The sequence below is a fragment of the Dreissena polymorpha genome, chromosome 9 (assembly GCF_020536995.1).
Source record: "Dreissena polymorpha isolate Duluth1 chromosome 9, UMN_Dpol_1.0, whole genome shotgun sequence".
Lineage (NCBI taxonomy): Eukaryota > Metazoa > Mollusca > Bivalvia > Myida > Dreissenidae > Dreissena > Dreissena polymorpha.
The window spans coordinates 19,181,254-19,202,090 of NC_068363.1; the positions used below are offsets into that span (position 1 = coordinate 19,181,254).

The 20,837-nt window shown below is 34.6% G+C and overlaps 1 protein-coding gene across 4 annotated transcripts in view; it reads right to left on the minus strand.

Annotated features, from left to right (window-relative positions):
* Positions 1–20,837, minus strand: part of LOC127846465 (uncharacterized) — an 86,213-nt gene that overhangs the window by 54,513 nt on the left and 10,863 nt on the right. For 2 of the 4 annotated variants that reach the window (XR_008033515.1, XM_052377717.1), the window contains exons 3-6: positions 19,613–19,753; positions 17,052–17,135; positions 14,429–14,512; positions 11,806–11,889 (exon numbers count right to left, since the gene is read on the minus strand). Coding sequence is in view for 3 of the 4 variants with exons in the window: in XM_052377717.1 (XP_052233677.1) it covers positions 11,806–11,889; positions 14,429–14,512; positions 17,052–17,135; positions 19,613–19,753 (393 nt within the window). In the remaining variant the exon portion in view is untranslated. The remainder of the gene's footprint in view (positions 1–11,805; positions 11,890–14,428; positions 14,513–17,051; positions 17,136–19,612; positions 19,754–20,837) is intronic. The other 2 variants (XM_052377718.1, XM_052377719.1) reach the window with 2 other exon arrangements.

Consider the following 20,837-nt stretch of genomic DNA (forward strand, 5'->3'; position numbering starts at 1 on the left):
AGTCAGCCTGTGTTATTTATAGCAAACTGACGAATTTCGGTAGCATTTCAGTCTTTCAACAACGATTTCCATACCGACTGAAAGTACGGCAAACATTTGTGGTTAGATAATGAAACTATTTCCGTCTTATCATGACACTATATGATTTATGTAGTTTTTGTTTCCTTATATTGAAAGCAATACTGTGTTATCAAATTGTATCGATAGTCCAGTGTGTCTTCCCCGGACGATTTAGTACCGAGTCAAAATGCGAAGTATTATTTGAACATATATCACACAAACAATAATATCGAAAATGACCAACCCAGTTGTTTTTTTTTTTGGTTTTCTGATGAGTTTTAGCGATAATTGATAAATTATTTCCGATTGTTTCCGAAATTTACCAATGAACTGCGTTTTACTTACCATTATGAAACGATAATGATATGGAATTTATACGAATGTTAAAATAAAACGTTTTTCTTTTATTTATTTTTTTCCGTTTTTCTCCCGGTGATCTAATAAAAAAATCGGTTGTCATTGAGGTTGGTAACTAAAAGCCTTATCTGCGCACCTGTATGTTTTACTTTCAAAGTTCATTTAGAAGTCCTGCTGCAGATATCCAAGCCATATCAGATCCCCCTTCACGCTTTACTACCAGAAATCAGTCAAGCGCTATCAAAGAGGTTACGCAAAAAACGCATGATAGTGTATTGCAATCTCGATATCCCATGGTTGCTCAGCAGTAGTTTTATTTTCCGTTACCTTTTAATAGCCTCAGATTTGGAATGAACTATGCTGCGCAAAAATACCACTTGACTGACGTAGCACGTAGTGGACTATTTTAATCATTCATAAACTTACTCTTTCGCGACATGTATAGCTAAACAATAGTTTTATTAACTTTTTATATATACGATCCTTTCAAAATTATTTCATTTAACACGATATTCATAGTTTGTGTCAATTTGTAAATGATTGCAGTTCAAGAACTGAAACAGCGCCGCGGATAATTTCTCGGCGCAGATGCGGCAGTTACCAGGATTAGGGTCATTAGCAAAACTGGCTTACAAAACTTGCTCTTAACCTTAGTTGTTCGCAACCGAACAACTAAAAATAAGAAGCATGTTTAGAATTAACGAGTTAATGCAAGGATGTAGAAAATATATTGTTATAAAACACCACGCCATGCTTTCTTATTCCAACGATTACATGATGGCCCAAACAGCGAAAATACGTACTCGAAGCGACGAAGTTCAAACATTTTGTGCCACGTTTTAAATAAAGGTTATCTAATAAGGAGCGGTTCGATTTTATTAAGATTATAGAAATTGTGAACGTTCATAGGAACCATTCGGGGGTTCGCGGAAAGTGATTTTTAAAATTGTCTGAAATGGTGAAAATCACGATATTATAACCTTACCTTTTATATTGGACACGGCATTAAAATACATGACTTTTGTACATTTCCAAACCTACTTAGGCTCAATATTAACATTTGCCCCTGCGAATTTAGAGGGCAGGTCCTTATTTAATGGACACGGTAAACAAAGTACTTGTAAATACACTCTTAAAACACACATTCGTTCAATGAAGGATTATTCAACCCATATGACATTCAACATACAAAAGCGATTAAAGCTAAGGTCACCGTCTTTGAACGGTCTTGGAACGACCAATCCAAATCATTCGAGGTTGACACCAGCGGCATGCCTGATCTTAACATTAATACTTAACATTGTAAGAGCCCAACACAAACGCACATGAAAATGGATGAATATTACGGTCAGTACATTGTAACGTTCTTTGTAGAACCACAATTCGGGCCTTTCTCCAGTGGAACGGCAAACAAAATCACACACTTGATCGAACAAAATCACAACAAGACACTTTAGTATAAATAAGCGTTAAGCTCATGGTAACGCCATTCGACATAATGAGCAATACGGGCGAATATAGATTCGATTATATTGCAGTATAATTACTCAATTGTGGAATATTTACCAGAGAAAGCGAGTTACAATTTTCTGATGCACGATGTATCAGCTTAATCCCGTCTTTTTGCTAGAGTTCAGAACTGCGAACGTATCTGCGATCTACCATGTCTAACGAGAGCGCCGATGGCGTTGAAAGACTATTTGCAGATTAGAGGGAAAGAATTCCTTCTTAGAATGTTTCTCAACCATTGTAAGTGAAATTTTCTAAGACCATTTTTAGACAAGAAAATCATATTTCTTCTTTTGACAATCAGCCAAAATTGATAAGATGGCGAAGTCACGTGACTAGCAGAATTCCAGATCGAGGCTGAACGTGTATCCATTTCTAATAGTTCCACGCTACGCTGCATCTGATTTCAACCATTCACTCTTTTGAACATTCTGCGACGTAATGATTTTGTCAACAAAAGATGAGATTTTCAGAATTAGCACTTATATATATTTCCACGAATATTGGTTAATTCATGAAATAATTGTTCTTGATTGGAGTACTTGTTTCATTCAATTATTTACACACATTTTACGCTCTTCGCTTGAGCCTTTTTATCGCGTTGTTTTACCAAAGATCAATCAATAATCTTGATTATTGATAGATCTGTGGTTTTATTGCGCCTGTGATCAACACAAACCCATTATCTCGCTGTGATCAGATAAATAACAACAAGTTTTCATAAGCCACGGGCAGCAGATGTCTGGTCGTAAAACATAATTTATGAAACCTACATGCATACATGTCTTCATCTGGTAGTAGAATTGTGTACTCATTTCTGGGACTAATTTAGCGCCAGATACACATAATGAAAGTAAGTTGTCAGAAACTAAATACGTTATAAATATAAGCCACTTTGATCATAATTATAAAGTGAATGACGGACATTCATTCCTACGCTAAGTTTGACACAGGTGGACTTTCGTTTTGACGATCCGGTTATTGGTTCTTACATTATTGTATCGTGGTCATTATTATCACATTTTATCTAAATGAATCCATAATTTTTAATACGTCATTATTAAATTGTGTGCTTCATTTCGTATTTGCATCATATTTTTATTCAGGTTTCATAATGTTTGGTAAGCATGAGAATGATGACATTAAAAGTAAATCGAATACGGAGATCTGTTATTAGCGAAACCTTGAGGAAACCCCAATTTCAATAGGGGCCATCTACTGTCCAAGTCGCATGCGCATGTGAAGTATCAAGCCAATGGGTCAATGCGTTGATGAGTTAATGATCGGAAACAATTTTCACACTTATTTTGACCGTGACCTTGACCTTTGACCTAGTGACCCCAATTTTGATAGGGGTCATCTACTGTCCAAGGCGAACGCGAATGGGAAGTATCAAGCAAATGGGTTAATTCGTTGATGAGTTATTGATCGGACACAATTTTCACACTTATTGTGACATTGGCCTTGACCTTTGACATAGTGTCCCCAATTTTGATAGGGGTCATCTACTGTCCAAGGCAAATGCGCTTGGGAAGTATCAAGCCAATCTGTCGTTTCGTTGACGAGTTATTGATCAAAAACGCTTTCCCACTTATTGTGCCAGTAACCATGTCCTTTGACCTACTAACCCCAATTTCAATAGGGGTCATCTACTGTCCAAGGCACATGGGAAGTATCAAGCCAATCGGTGAATCAGTTTACGAGTTATTGATCGGAAACGATTTCACACTTAGTGTGTAATAGTGTCTTTGATCTTTGACCAAGTGACCCCAATTTCAATAGGGGTCATCTTCTGCCATGCACATGGGAAGTATCAAGCAAATCGGTGAATCAGTTGACGAGTTATTGATTGGAATCGATTTCACACTGTGTGTAACAGCGACCTTGACCTTTGACCGCAATTTCAATATGGGTCATCTTATGTCTAAGGCCAATGCACATGGGAAGTATCAAGCCATTCGGTGTATCAGTTGACGAGTTATTAATCGGAAACGAGTGTACTCTTAATGTGTAACAATGACCTTGACCTTTGACCTAGTGACCCTTATTTCAATAGGCGTATTCTACTGTCCAAGGCCAATACACATGTGAAGTATCAAGCCAATCGGGCAATTGGTTGACAGGTTATTGATCGGAAACGATTTTCACACTTAGTGTGATAGTGACCTTGACCTTTGACCTAGTGACCTCTATTTGTATAGGGGTTATTATTTGTCCAAGGCCAATGTTCATGTGAAGTATCAAGTCAATCGGTCACTTGGTTGACGTGTTATTGACCGGAAATTATTTTCACACTAAGTGTGATATTGACCTAGACCTTTGACCTAGTGACCCCAATTTCAATGGGAGTCATCTAATGTCTCACGCCAATGCACATGTGAAGTATCAAGCCAATCGGTGAATTGGTTGACGAGTTATTGATCGGAAACAATTTTCACACTTAGTGTTATAGTAAAATTGAACTTTAACCTTGTGACCTCAATTTTAATAAGTGTCATCAAATGTCCAAGGCCAATCAACATATGAAGTATCAAGCCAATCGGTCCATTCGCTGACGATTTATTAATCGAAAACGATTTTAACACTTAGTGTAATCTTGACCTATGACGTAGTATTCCAAATTTCAATAGGGGTCATCTACTTTACGAGGCTAATGCACATGTGACGTATCAAGTATATCGATCAATTCGTTGACTAGTTATTGATCGGAAACGATTTACACACTTATTGTGAAAGTGACCTTGACCTTTAACCAAGTGACCCCAATTTCATTAGGGGTCATCGTATGTCCAAGGCCAATGCACATGTGAAGTATCAAGCAAATCAGTCAATTCGTTGACGAGCGATTGATCGGAAACGATTTTCACACTTAGTGTGATAGTGACCTTGACCTTCGACCTTGTGACCCCAATTTCAATAGAGGTCATCTACTGTCCAAGGCCAATGCACATCATTCGTTGACGAGTTATGGATCGGTAACGAACTGGTCTACTGACATTCAGACTGGTGTACCGACAGACAGACCGACCGCTATCCAGCAAAACAATATACCCATTCTCTTTGAAGAGGGGCATAATAAAGAATCAATAACAATCGTAAACTGTGCATTCTTTTAATATTGTGTGAAAAGATTTTAAGTAATTTTGTGTTTTTGAACTATGATTTATGTGAATTTGAATTAATAAATCAAACTTTGAATGGACATCATCTTGCTGATTTTCTCAGACAAAACTGTTAATTTCATATTCAGGATATATTATTGGTATATTCATTATATTCTTTAAGTACAAAAAGCACTTTTCTAGGACTTTTTTTATTTACAGTAATTGCAATCTAGTATTTTATCATTCTGACTGCATTTATTACCTGTGTTTATGGAAGCATGGGCATCAGGTTTCATGTTTGAATATTTAAAAATATATACATTTTTTAATTAAACATGCAACTTTGACGTAAATTCTGTTTTTATGTGCAAGCGTATATTACAGTTATACATTAAAACAGCATATAATACAGCACAAAGATTATTCCCAGATTGATGTTTTAAAGTTATTCCGACTTCGCATAGTGTAGTTAATTGAAACTTGTATGGAACTATATGTGAAGATATATTTTTGAAGTAACAGCGGATACAAAATGCATTATTTCTACCACAAGTAGACCACATAAAGCCTAGTGCTCCTAAATAGAAAGTGGTATGTATATTACACTGTTTTTGATTTCTACTCTTCTGAATTGTTCGATGTTTGTTTCAAAGAGTGTTTAATGCATATGAAAATATACTAAAAACACACTAAATAAGCACATCAACATGGTTATTGTCTGGGTAAGTGTATCTGTGCAAATGAAAAATACACTTTGACACATTAAAAAATATTAATGCTGGGAAAATGCAGAAAAATACCTTTTATCTGTTAAAAGTGTGTCTTGTCTGCATTTTCGAGTGTATTAAATGCATATTAAATGCAGAAAAATACAATGCCAATACTGTTACATGTAATGTGCATTAAATGCACTATTTTGTCATAAAATACTTAAGTGATACAGAAATTGTCTTGTCATAACGTTTTTTAAACAAAAATACCTTTTTATAAAAAAATTATTTTGAAATGTGACACTTATGACATTTGCACCACCAATATGATAAATAATTTGTGCTCATATGCTTTTACATTACACTTAAATATTTGTGTGAAAAAAAAATTCAGAAAATATAGTATCTGCAACTACTGTTTTGTTTTATGAAAATTACCTAACCATTCCATTCAAAGATCAAGAGATGAATCGCACCCTGCCCATTTTTATATGACTTGGCGGTAATTATTTACCGTACTCTATATGGCCATAGGCAAATTTGCAACTTTGACAAATGTGTCTAAACTGTTATCTCAGAGTTTCCTTACTGGTATTTAATTTTATTCCTTTTAAGCATTGCTATTTGGCTATTCTTAGTTGGTTACAGTAATCAACTGATTTTTTAGTTGTGAGCGTAAGCTCACAACTAATGTAGAGGCAGTTTTGCAAGTCAGTCTTGTGTTAGCTACGCTAGGAACGATAACTGCAAGTCAGTCTGCTGTTAATTTTTTGTAAGACCTTTAAGTGTTGAAAAGTTAACATGCAACATAGTTACTGAAATCAAGTTAATTAAGTGACATTTAGTTTGATGTGCATGCAGATATATCATGTTTTATTCAGAGGACAATAGCAAAAAATGAGTTTAACATTGTTTAAGTAAATAAGTTACCAAGTTAATAGTACAGAATCATAAATTATTATACTTATTGATTACATATGCAGAAGGTTTTGCGGGCATTTTGGAAATGGTATCTACCTATAAAAAGGTCCCAGTTTGATTCCCACTGGCAATAAGTGAGAGTTCTCAAAATCATCTTTAACCTGTTCCCACTTAGAAGCAAAGTGAAAATGGCTATGTTCAAACAGCATAAAACCAGAACAGCCGACGAGTAACTCGACGTCTGTTCAGGTTTTATGCAGTTAAGTGTTTGTTGCTCATCAGTATTTAAGGGTTGGAAGTGAAGCCTTTAATTTATCTAGTAATAAAGGTCTTTAATAAAATGTAACTTTCTGGAACTACAAACGCGTCAAAATACGTTTCTAACTGGTAAAGGGTTACAGAATATGCATAAGTATAGATAGGGCCGAGGAAGCCTTGTTGACTTGGGGGCAAATAAGCCTGCAGCAAAATCGACCCAGATTTAAGGCCATGGCCCAATAAGCCAAGGGCCGCATGAACCTGCTATACTCTGAACAAATATTGGTTCTACAGAGGGAACAAGTAACATAATTTAATATGATTTACTGAAAAGTATCAATTCTGTTTGTTCTTTATATTTAGAGGACTTGCATTTTCAAAGTGATGTTTTTTCCCATTAAGCAATTAATTGTTGAACACCAGTCAGCCCACAGTGCCATAAGTAATGTTCGATTGGTCATAGTCGGCTAGGTTACTTTTTAAATGTACCCCTGGTACTCTTAAGTATATTTAAATGTACCCCGGGTACAGAAAAAATATACTGAAACGTACCCGGCAATTAGCGCTTAATAAGACGTTATCCGTTTTTTACAATTAATTATCTTTATATATATGTCAATATTCTATGAATGGCCTCTATATTATCGAAAGCATTACTCAAAAAAGCATGTTGATGCTGGTCTTGTTCAAAGAGAATTTTGTTTTGTATTCCGTAGCACGTTTTACGACATCGGACTTTGGGCGGGAATAAAACTGCCAGGCTCGAAACACTATTTACTATCATTTGTGTTACCTTAAGTAAATCTGAGCCGCATGGGTTCATGTTTGCAAACAGACTAAACTACACTCCTACCTCATCATATTGCAGAAGATCTAACAGTCATCTTGCAAAAAAATGTAACTCTGTCCTTTTTATGTGCCGCAATTTCCTTTGCTGGTTGAAGTGTGGTTTTTTACCAATTAAAATGTTCTATGTTGAGAAACGGGAATTCCAAATCGCGATGAAGGTGAATGGTTACAAAATTACAAAGCTATGAAATACATGTATAGAATTAAATTATTCCACACATACCATTATGCAACCATCCGTTTTCTTTTCCGACTTGATACATTTACTATTTTTCCATTGAATACTTAATAGACACAACAGTAAACACTCGTAGTCGTACCGAAATCGCACTTCATTCGATACACATTACAACTGTTACTCTACTCGTAACGTTTGAACGATGTAGCTATTATTAGCTTTTTCGCATAAACAAGGATTAAGTCCAATATAGAGATAAAACAATGTGGTTTAAAGTTTTAAAACACATTACAATCGAGTATTTGCATGAAACACATTGTCAAAGAAGCCGCTATTTTGCTTTTGGGCAATCACTAAAACGCATAGGTAAAACCGCAGACAATAAAGATAAAGTTGGATGTTACATTACACTTACTAGTATTCCGATTCCCATAGCGTCCAATATAAAACTGACAATTTTCAAAGCATTTTTATTGCCTTTCCGACGTATCAATTATTTCGAACCTGGTATCATTTTGAAGATGGATCTGTCCTCTTCCAATAGATGCAATAAAAAACAAACCGTATCGCAGCTTCTAAGAAAGTAAATCGCTGACGAATGCACCCACTGTAGAAAAACAGTGCATTTTTCAACAATACCTACCGGTATATTGTAAATTGTCTGCGTTTTTCGTGTGCGTTTTAGAGAAACCTTCGCGTTTGCACAATTGTTTCACGAACGAAATTTCTTTTAGTTTCTAAGAACGTTTTTTTCTCGTTAAACGGTCTTAGAAAAATTCACTAAAAATGGTGTAAGCAATATTCTTGGAAGAAAATGTTAGAAAACAGCTGTTAAGTGCAAAAATGTCAGAATTACAAAATGCTTTATTAAATATATATTTTGTCTGCCTTAAATCTGGTAAGCCTTTAAAAAAGACAACCATTTTCCCAGTGATTTTGAAATGCGGTATTACAAAAGCCTATTTGCTTCGCAAATAGTCTAATAAAAACTGTGCATAATTTCCGATTACGCAGAAAAAGACATTGCTTTCCGCAGAATACTCTTACAAACCGAAAATTTTGTTAATTGCTTTGTGTTTGAAAATGATAAAACAATTGTTATCGTTATCTTAAGACCATATCGATAATCGGATACATATTTACAAAATATGTACACCAACGTTTCAAAGATAGGTTCTTACAAGTAACATCCCCTGTTCGTCAAACTTGCGGCAGATAAACCAATCTGCATAGAAACATGGCGATGCCCTAACTATTTATTGAAAAAGAAACACTTGTAGAATCAGGGTTAGGTTTAAAATGTTAGATATCGATCATTGTCAAACGATTTTTTGAGATTTTAAGGAACTGTTTCAAACGACCCGCGATGGTAAATAACTGTGACATCTGTTATGATTGTATATGATATCCTCAATAAAAGTCATAGTTTACTGAATTAGATGTAGGGATCATTCATATTGTGCAATAGTGTGTGCACGTTCTAAGAGTGTTGCCATCAGGACCTGTTCTTTCTTCTTATTTGTTGTTTAAATGCACCAAAAATAACAACTCACTGTTATTTTCACGAATCAATACATTGTTAAAGTTTTTTGTTCAAAGATCGAGTGATCAATACAGAATATTTGAACGTTACATATAAATCATGAATGTTTACATTTAAGAAAGATTCCAGCATACATGTAGTTAAATAAAAAAAACACTAAATATTGGATTAAGAAACAATTATCATGAAACAATGTATGCGTTTGTTTTCAGGAAACTAACTTAAACACACATTAGTAAACAACAGCTACTATTTTGTCAATGTTGAAAATCATTCGAGTCCTTACTAAATAGTGGGTCAATGTAATACAAACCACAAAACTGACATAAATATTGAAATATTGTATTTTAGGTGCCATGTCTGGCTATATGTCTCCTCGAATGAAATACTCATACTGTACGGTAATCGAAATAATTTTTCTTTAGTGTATGTGGTGTTTTACACGTTATTAAAATCCAAATCGTCTGCAGTTAATATTTGATATTGATGTTTAATGTGGATGCAATTGCACATGCATCTGGGTCTTACTTTAAAAGACGACGGGTCATGGCATGAAAGAAAACACATTACATCTTCCGTAGCTAAGCATTATGGCACTATGAGGTTGTTCAAATTCAAAAGTATATTTCTTGTGTCATATATGTCTAAGAGACACAACTGAATACGTATCCATTGCTAGGGACACTGCGCTAGCTGAGGAAAAAGAAATATTGAAAAGGAACAACTAGACGCAACTAGAATATTAACAGGTACTAGTATAACGCGTGCGGTTATCACAAGTAAACGTATTCATGAAATCAGGAGGGTTTCACGATAAGATCTTATGCAACGACGAGAACTTCTCTTGTAAACAAAATACATTTACTTTCGATTTATCTTTATGCATTTTACTCTTTACTGCTTTGAATTTTCCCATCTTCGTTGAGAAACAGTGCTACCTATGTAACAAGAAGGCAAAAACAAGCACTTTACTGAAACTCTGTTATTCTGTCTTCTATTTAATTGAGCCATGTAATTTTTCTTTACAATATTTCTTACATGAAAAATACTTGTGTTGCAAAACCAAACCAGCTGGAAGAGGTTTATTGACTTTGTTTATATTTTTGTGAAGCCAGTTACTGAATCGAAAGATGTTTTTTCATGAGTGATTGAAATGCTTAACAACATCTGCAAAAATATTGAACATTATGACAGGCAGATGTGTGCAGAGTGGAGTCATCTGGAAAAATATTCATTTTTATATATGCTCAATGCATAAGTATGAAATCATAATTGTTTGCAAACAGAATGAATATCACGAACGCTTAAGACAGATTTGTGTAAAGTTGAGTCATTTGGAAAAGATTGAATATTTTAAATGCTAACGGCAGCTGTGTGTAAAGTCGAATCTTTTGCAAAATATTGAATACTATAAATGCTAAATGCAGATGTGTTTAAAGTAATGTCACGTCGAAAGATGTTTCATTTTAACTTGATGTATTTACAAACTGGTACTTTTATTATTTAATCTACATTGCAACACGCCGGTTAAATGGGAGGGTTGATTTCTTATGTTGATAAACTTACGATCGAACCCTGTTATATTTTCATTTGTTTGTGCTGTGTATTGGAATTGTTTGTATTGATATGTAAATAATAAAATGAGCTAAAAGTACAATATTTATTTAACTAAACATAAAAAATATGCACCTTGCTCCAAACTGCAGATGTCATGCATGTCTGCAGCGTGATTTATCTGCTGCAAGCTTTATATATGGCAATTTGGAAAACAATCGTGCTTTTTGATTGAACGGTTTGCATGAAATGGAAACTTATAGATTCCTAGTTTGTTATACATCATAAATTGAATGAAAATGCAACAACAATAAAAAGAAGAAGAAGAAGAATGAGAAGAAGAAGAAGAAGAAGAAGAAGAAGAAAAATAAGGAGAAAAAGAAGAAGTAAATAACAATAATAATAGTATAGTTCAATCCCAATCATAAAACAGACCAATAAGTAAATTTAAATAATTCTAAATTTAAATTCTCGCATTCTTGTTGTTCATTGAATATAAAACGGATGAACACTATGAAACATCACAAAATATTGACCTCTTTTTTAAACACATTTGCTAACAGTATAACATGCGTTATTACCATTTCTATAGTCATGCACTTAGTAATGCAAAATGTTTCCCTGTGATATACTTCGGTCACTGGACAAAATACATATAGTGGTCATGCGAAGTGTAATAATACCTAATTTCGCATGAAAGATGTATGGGAATTTTACTTGTATTGGCTAATCAACAAACGAATGATAACACAAATTTCTTACATTCATCAGTGCCTCCCTTCGTGTCATTGCTCGTGTCTTTGCAAGAAGTGTTTAAAGCTGGTCTCCATGGTGGCGTTACCCCAACTATTTATTGAAAAAAAACACTGGTAGAATCAGGGTTAGTTTTAAAATGTAAGATATAGACCATTGTCAAAAGATATTTTGAAACAATAAGGCACCTTTTCAAACGACTCGCGATAGTAAATAGCTGGGACATTTTTTATGATTTTTTTTTACTTTGTGAATCCAGTTACTGTACCGATATTTGCAGTAAGTTACTGAACCGAAAGTTGGTTTTTTATGAGTGAATGCAATGCTTAACGACATTTGCAAAAAAAATGAACATTATGACTGCCCTATGCAGATGTGTGCAAAGTGGAGTCATTTGGAAACAGATTCAACATTATAAATGCTAAAGGCATAGATGTGAAAATCAGAATCGTCTGCAAATAGAATATTACGAACGCTTAAGACAGATTTGTGTAAGATTGAGTCATTTTGCTTAAGATTTAATATTTTGAATACTAAAGGCAGAGGTGAATGTGAATCTGAATACCCCCTCCCCCGTCATGTCCGAATAAGCATACCCGCTTAGTCCATCTTCTACTGATGCCTACTGCTTCAGTTAATCTTCCGAATCGCAGTTCGGAAAAAAACACGACATGATTTCTTGTTCCAACGATTACATGGTGGCCCAAACAGCGCGAATACGTTCTCGAAGCGATGAAGTTTTATGCCACATTTTAAATAAAGGTTATCTAATTAGGAGCGGCTCGATTTTAAGAATGGTTATGAAATTTCAATACACGATGAGGCTAAAAAGGCAGAGAAATTTTTTTTTATACCGCATAATGTGAGCTCAGCAAAAACTACGCTTATGTCATAATTAATTCTACTTTTTAGGGTTCATTTTTACAAACAAAAAGCCAAACCGTCAATGTGTTTACCACAATCAACACCCTTCTTGGTTGTTGAGGAGACCTTATCTTCGTAAACAAACTGGGCACGTTGAGTGAGGATAATATTGGCAATAAATTATATCTATTACCCAAAGAGCATGTGTACTATTTATGTATACACATAGGCAATATCTTTAGTTGTTCTTGTTAGATGTGCTTCATATATACATAACTTTAATCAATATTGACAGCAAGACTTGTAGAGTGTGTACAAGGTACATGGTACATGTTGATGTACGTCGCATTAGTAATACCAATGGACAAAAGGCGAGCACACAAAATTTACATTGACCGCGTTTTAATCAGACGGTTAACAACAAATTAGTTTCGATTTGCTAAGGTTTGGTAATTTGGAATTGGTGATATACTATGCTGAAGGTAGTAAATAGATTTAATGTGTTTGGTACTTCAAATGATTTTAATTTGATTTGGAAAAATGTTTTGGTCCAATCATGAACTTCAAGCATGATGATTGTGATAAAAGCAACAAATAAATCAACATTAGTCACTGGTTTGAAAAAAGAACACAATCATTCTATATGTAATGAAAGTAAAAGTCTAAATCTGACTCCTGACACTTTGAAGATCCAGCGGATGTCATCGTTATACACATTTACCCTTAGGAGTATACTAGTGTCAGAAAGCGGTTCGGAAGATGAACGGAAGCAGTAAGCATCAGTAAAAAAATAGGCCGAGCGGGTATGCGTATTTGGACATTACGGGATGGAGGGGATATTCACATTATAGCAATTGTGCTTAGAACGCTTTAAGTTCATAGGAACCATTCGGGGGTTCGGATCGACGACCGTTGACATAAATATTGGTTATGGAGACCGCGCATCACAGAAAGTGATTTTAAAAATTGTCTAAAATGGAGAAATCCACGATAGTATAAGATAACCTTTTATATCGGACACGGCATTAAAATACATTTTTTGGTACATTTTCCTACCTACTTACACACAAAATTAACATTTATCCATTTGCGAATTCAGAGAGGCAGGTACTAATTTAATACACCGTACATAAAATACTTGTAAAATATGCACCTTGCTCCAAACTGCAGATGTCATGCATGTCTGCAGCGTGATTTATCTGCTGCAAGCTTTATATATGGCAAATTGGAAAAAAATCGTGCTTTTTGATTGAACGGTTTTCATGAAATGGAAACTTATAGATTCCTAGTTTGTTGTACATCATAAATTGAATGAAAATGCAACAACAATAAAAAGAAGAAGAAGAAGAATGAGCAGAAGAAGAAGAAGAAAAATAAGGATAAGAAGTAGAAGTAAATATCAATAATAATAGTATAGTTCAATCCCAATCATAAAACAGACCAATAAGTAAATTTAAATAATCCTAAAAGTAAATTCTCGCATTCTTGTTGTTTATGGAATATAAAACGGATGAACACTATGAAACATCACAAAATATTGACCTCTTTTTTAAACACATTTGCTAACAGTATAACATGCGTTATTACCATTTCTATAGTCATGCACTTAGTAATGCAAAATGTTTCCCTGTGATATACTTCGGTCACTGGACAAAATACATGTAGTGGTCATGCGAAGTGTAATAATACCTAATTTAGCATGATAGATGTATGGGAATTTTATTTGCATTGGCTAATCAACAAACGAATGATAACACAAATTTCTTACATTCATCAGTGTCTCCCTTCGTGTCATTGCTCGTGTCTTTGCAAGTAGTGTTTAAAGCTGGTCTCCATGGTGGCGATACCCCAACTATGTATGAAAAATAAACACTGGTAGAATCAGGGTTAGTTTTAAAATGTAAGATATAGATCATTGTCAAAAGATATTTTGAAACAATAAGGCACCTTTTCAAACGACTCGCGATAGTAAATAGCTGGGACATTTTTTATGATTTTTTTTTACTTTGTGAATCCAGTTACTGTACCGATATTTGCTGTAAGTAACTGAACCGAAAGTTGGTTTTTTATGAGTGAATGCAATGCTTAACGACATTTGCAAAAATATTGAACATAATGACTGCGCTATGCAGATGTGTGCAAAGTGGAGTCATTTGGAAAAAGATTCAACATTATAAATGCTAAAGGCATAGATGTGAAAATCAGAATCGTCTGCAAATAGAATATTACGAACGCTTAAGACAGATTTGTGTAAGATTGAGTCATTTTGCTTAAGATTTAATATTTTGAATACTAAAGGCAGAGGTGAATGTGAATCTGAATACCCCCTCCCCCGTCATGTCCGAATAAGCATACCCGCTTAGTCCATCTTCTACTGATGCCTACTGCTTCAGTTAATCTTCCGAATCGCAGTTCGGAAAAAAACACGACATGATTTCTTGTTCCAACGATTACATGGTGGCCCAAACAGCGCGAATACGTTCTCGAAGCGATGAAGTTTTATGCCACATTTTAAATAAAGGTTATCTAATTAGGAGCGGCTCGATTTTAAGAATGGTTATGAAATTTCAATACACGATGAGGCTAAAAAGGCAGAGAATTTTTTTTTTATACCGCATAATGTGAGCTCAGCAAAAACTACGCTTATGTCATAATTAATTCTACTTTTTAGGTTTCATTTTTACAAACAAAAAGCCAAACCGTCAATGTGTTTACCACAATCAACACCCTTCTTGGTTGTTGAGGAGACCTTATCTTCGTAAACAAACTGGGCACGTTGAGTGAGGATAATATTGGCAATAAATTATATCTATTACCCAAAGAGCATGTGTACTATTTATGTATACACATAGGCAATATCTTTAGTTGTTCTTGTTAGATGTGCTTCATATATACATAACTTTAATCAATATTGACAGCAAGACTTGTAGAGTGTGTACAAGGTACATGGTACATGTTGATGTACGTCGCATTAGTAATACCAATGGACAAAAGGCGAGCACACAAAATTTACATTGACCGCGTTTTAATCAGACGGTTAACAACAAATTAGTTTCGATTTGCTAAGGTTTGGTAATTTGGAATTGGTGATATACTATGCTGAAGGTAGTAAATAGATCTAATGTGTTTGGTACTTCAAATGATTTTAATTTGATTTGGAAAAATGTTTTGGTCCAAACATGAACTTCAAGCATGATGAGTGTGATAAAAGCAACAAATAAATCAACATTAGTCACTGGTTTGAAAAAAGAACACAATCATTCTATATGTAATGAAAGTAAAAGTCTAAATCTGACTCCTGACACTTCGAAGATCCAGCGGATGTCATCGTTATACACATTTACCCTTAGGAGTATACTACTGTCAGAAAGCGGTTCGGAAGATGAACGGAAGCAGTAAGCATCAGTAAAAGATAGACCGAGCGGGTATGCTTTTTTGGACATTACGGTATGGAGGGGATATTCACATTATAGCAATTGTGCTAAGAACGCTTTAAGTTCATAGGAACCATTCGGGGGTTCGGATCGACGACCGTTGACATAAATATTGGCCAGGGAGACCGCGCATCGCAGAAAGTGATTTTAAAAATTGTCTGAAATGGAGAAATCCACGATAGTATAACCTAACCTTTTATATCGGACACGGCATTAAAATACATTTTTTGGTACATTTTCCAACCTACTTACACACAAAATTAACATTTATCCATTTGCGAATTCAGAGAGGCAGGTCCTAATTTAATACACCGTACATAAAATACTTGTAAAATATGCACCTTGCTCCAAACTGCAGATGTCATGCATGTCTTCAGCGTGATATATCTGTTGCAAGCTTTATATATGGCAATTTGGAAAACAATCGTGCTTTTTTGATTGAACGGTTTGCATGAAATGGAAACTTATAGATTCCTAGTTTGTTGTACATTATAAATTGAATGAAAATGCAACAACAATAAAAAGAAGAAGAAGAAGAATGAGCAGAAGAAGAAGAAGAGAAATAAGGATAAGAAGAAGAAGTAAATATCAATAATAATAGCATAGTTCAATCCCAATCATAAAACAGACCAATAAGTAAATTTAAATAATCCTTAATGTAAATTCTCGCATTCTTGTTGTTTATGGAATATAAAACGGATGAACACTATGAAACATCACAAAATTTTGACCTCTTTTTTAAACACATTTGCTAACAGTATAACATGCGTTATTACCATTTCTATAGGCATGGACTTAGTAATGCAAAATGTTTCCCTGTGATATACTTCGGTCACTGGACAAAATACATATAGTGGTCATGCGAAGTGTAATAATACCTAATTTAGCATGATAGATGTATGGGAATTTTACTTGCATTGGCTAATCAACAAACGAATGATAACACAAATTTCTTACATTCATCAGTGTCTCCCTTCGTGTCATTACTCGTGTCTTTGCAAGAAGTGTTTAAAGCTGGTCTCCATGGTGGCGTTACCCCAACTATTTATTGAAAAATAAACACTGGTAGAATCAGGATTAGATTTAAAATGTAAGATATAGATTATTGTCAAAAGATATTTTGAAACAATAAGGCACCTTTTCAAACGACTCGCGATAGTAAATAGCTGGGACATTTTTTATGAGTTTTTTTTACTTTGTGAATCCAGTTACTGTACCGATATTTGCAGTAAGTTACTGAACCGAAAGTTGGTTTTTTATGAGTGAATGCAATGCTTAACGACATTTGCAAAAAAAATGAACATTATGACTGCCCTATGCAGATGTGTGCAAAGTGGAGTCATTTGGAAAAAGATTCAACATTATAAATGCTAAAGGCATAGATGTGAAAATCAGAATCGTCTGCAAATAGAATATTACGAACGCTTAAGACAGATTTGTGTAAGATTGAGTCATTTTGCTTAAGATTTAATATTTTGAATACTAAAGGCAGAGGTGAATGTGAATCTGAATACCCCCTCCCCCGTCATGTCCGAATAAGCATACCCGCTTAGTCCATCTTCTACTGATGCCTACTGCTTCAGTTAATCTTCCGAATCGCAGTTCGGAAAAAAACACGACATGATTTCTTGTTCCAACGATTACATGGTGGCCCAAACAGCGCGAATACGTTCTCGAAGCGATGAAGTTCAAACGTTTTGTGCCACATTTTAAATAAAGGTTATCTAATTAGGAGCGGCTCGATTTTAAGAATGGTTATGAAATTTCAATACACTTTTCGCTAAAAAGGCAGAGAAAATGTTTTTTTTTATACCGCATACTGTGAGCTCAGCAAAAACTACGCTTATGTCATAATTAATTCTACTTTTTAGGGTTCATTTTTACAAACAAAAAGCCAAACCGTCAATGTGTTTACCACAATCAACACCCTTCTTGGTTGTTTAGGAGACCTTATCTTCATAAACAAACTGGGCACGTTGAGTGAGGATAATATTGGCAATAAATTATATTTATTACCCAAAGAGCATGTGTACTATTTACGTATACACATAGGCAATATCTTCAGTTGTTCTTGTGAGATGTGCTTCATATATACATAACTTTAATCAATATTGACAGCAAGACTTGTAGAGTGTGTACAAGGTACATGGTACATGTTGATGTACGTCGCATTAGTAATACCAATGGACAAAAGGCGAGCACACAAAATTTACATTGACCGCGTTTTAATCAGACGATTAAAAACAAATTAGTTTCGATTTGCTAAGGTTTGGTAATTTGGAATTGGTGATATACTATGCTGAAGGTAGTAAATAGATTTAATGTGTTTGGTACTTCAAATGAACTTAATTTGATTTGGAAAAATGTTTTGGTCCAAACATGAACTTCAAGCATGATGATCGTGATAAAAGCAACAAATAAATCAACATTAGTCACTGGTTTGAAAAAAGAACACAATAATTCTATATGTAATGCAAGTAAAAGTCTAAATCTGACTCCTGTCACTTCGAAGATCCAGCGGATGTCATCGTTATACACATTTACCCTTAGGAGTATACTACTGTCAGAAAGCGGTTCGGAAGATGAACGGAAGCAGTAAGCATCAGTAGAAGATGGCCGAGCGGGTATGCTCATTTGGACATTACGGTATGGAGGGGATATTCACATTATAGCCATAGTGCTAAGAACGCTTTAAGTTCATAGGAACCATTCGGGGGTTCGGATCGACGACCGTTGACATAAATATTGGCCATGGAGACTTCGCATCGCAAAAAAGTGATTTTAAAAATTGTCTGAAATGGAGATATCCACGATAGTATAACCTAACCTTTTATATCGGACACGGCATTAAAATACATGTTTTGGTACATTTTCCAACCTACTTACACACAAAATTAACATTTATCCATTTGCGAATTCAGAGAGGCAGGTCCTAATTTAACGAAGATCGTACATAAAATACTTGTAAAACTTGTCCTATAACACACACCCGAACAATAAAGAACAATATTAAAACCATATGACATTCAGCATAAAATGATAAGAGCTAAGGTCACCGTCTTTGAACTGTTTTGGAACGATCAATTCAAACCATTAGGGGTTGAAACCAGCGGCATGCCTAATCTAAAAGTATTTAACAATGTAACAGCACAAAACAGACACACATTAAAATGGATGAATATTATATTATCTTTTATAAATAGTTCCTATATTGTTAAAGTGAAATTTATTCGATCTGACCAAACAATCCATTCTCGAAGTAATGAATCTTCCCATTGTTGTGCTCCGATCCAACAAAAGACGATTCATGCCATTCCATAAGTATGCAGTTTATAACAATATAACAATATCATCAGAAATCTTCAAATTCCACAGTATTACAAACTTGAGCTTAACGCAATGCAGTTAATCAGGCTTGTTTGTTTCCTTTGAAATATGCATACAAATCAATGTGTAAGATGTTGGAACATAGCACATAATAATTTGTGTTCAATCAAAGATATAAATGTTAGACCTACCAAACTCAAAATATGCCTGTTGAATTTCGAATGTAGTCAAATATTTTACAGGTAAGGCGTATAGTCCCAAACCATCCTCCACATATTCACTTGTAACGTCGGTTGTTGTCAAACTCTCAGTGGCACTTTCTTCATAATAAGCTGAAGTAAATAAGTACCATTTCATCTCATTAATGTACTATAAAGCAAATGATTCAAAGTTAATATAGCGACGCGATTTAAAGAATATTAATGTGTAACTAGCTGACAGAAAGCATGTGTAATTTGAAGTATAAGCATGAGCTTATCTTAGGATATCTTGACTGTTAAAGGCAAATGGTGGATCTGCCCTACTAAAAAAGCTATATATTGAAGAACGAAGAAATGTTATTTGAAAACGCCTTCGTGGCTGAAGATTTTTCGAAGTGCACACAGGCATTGGTTTTGCCCATCTTACCTTACAATAGGATCTAAGAGACAACTTTAAAAAAAAGCAATTTGTATCATATCCATATAACCATTCTGTTAACTTTTTCTCAGTCAGACGTATTTGCATGCACTCGACATCGGTGATGTGTAAATCGTGTTTGCTTCGGATGTGCAAAAAGACGCAAACTTTTTCTAAACCCATTATAAAAGTTCCAACTTTAAAAGCCTTTTTATGTCTTTCCTTTAGATCACATTTTGCAAGTCGATTATCCTTTTTAAGATAAATCTGTCCTCTTTCAATAGGTACAGTTAAAAATATACATTGCTCTAATGCAACTTCCCTCGGAAAACACGGTTTCGGAAGTGAAATCTCGACAAAGCACTGTAAATTAATAAACGTACCCACAACTTTAATCTTTTAACATAGTATCCGTTGAAATGCACAACATGTTGCAGACACGCATAGGATACAGTAAATAAAAAAGCATGGGCGCGATAGCTAATTCGCTTTTAAACCAGAAGAGGAAAGGACTTTTTTAGAAATAGTCACTACTTTCGTTGATGATTTAATTTAATGTCACCTAGCAGCGCCTTATCGCCTCCATTTTGTCCAACAAACACAGATTTTTGGAGTTTTAACATGAACGTTTTCATTTAAGATTGTAGTGTTCGTGCAAGTTGCCTTTATGGAGCTTAATTAAATGTAATCAAAAAGTACTATTCGATGCGGCAAAGATCTACCAATAAACATTGTTTATTTGATATACATGTAGATCTTTGGATGTTGACATGTAACAGACGGACATTATTTACGCAG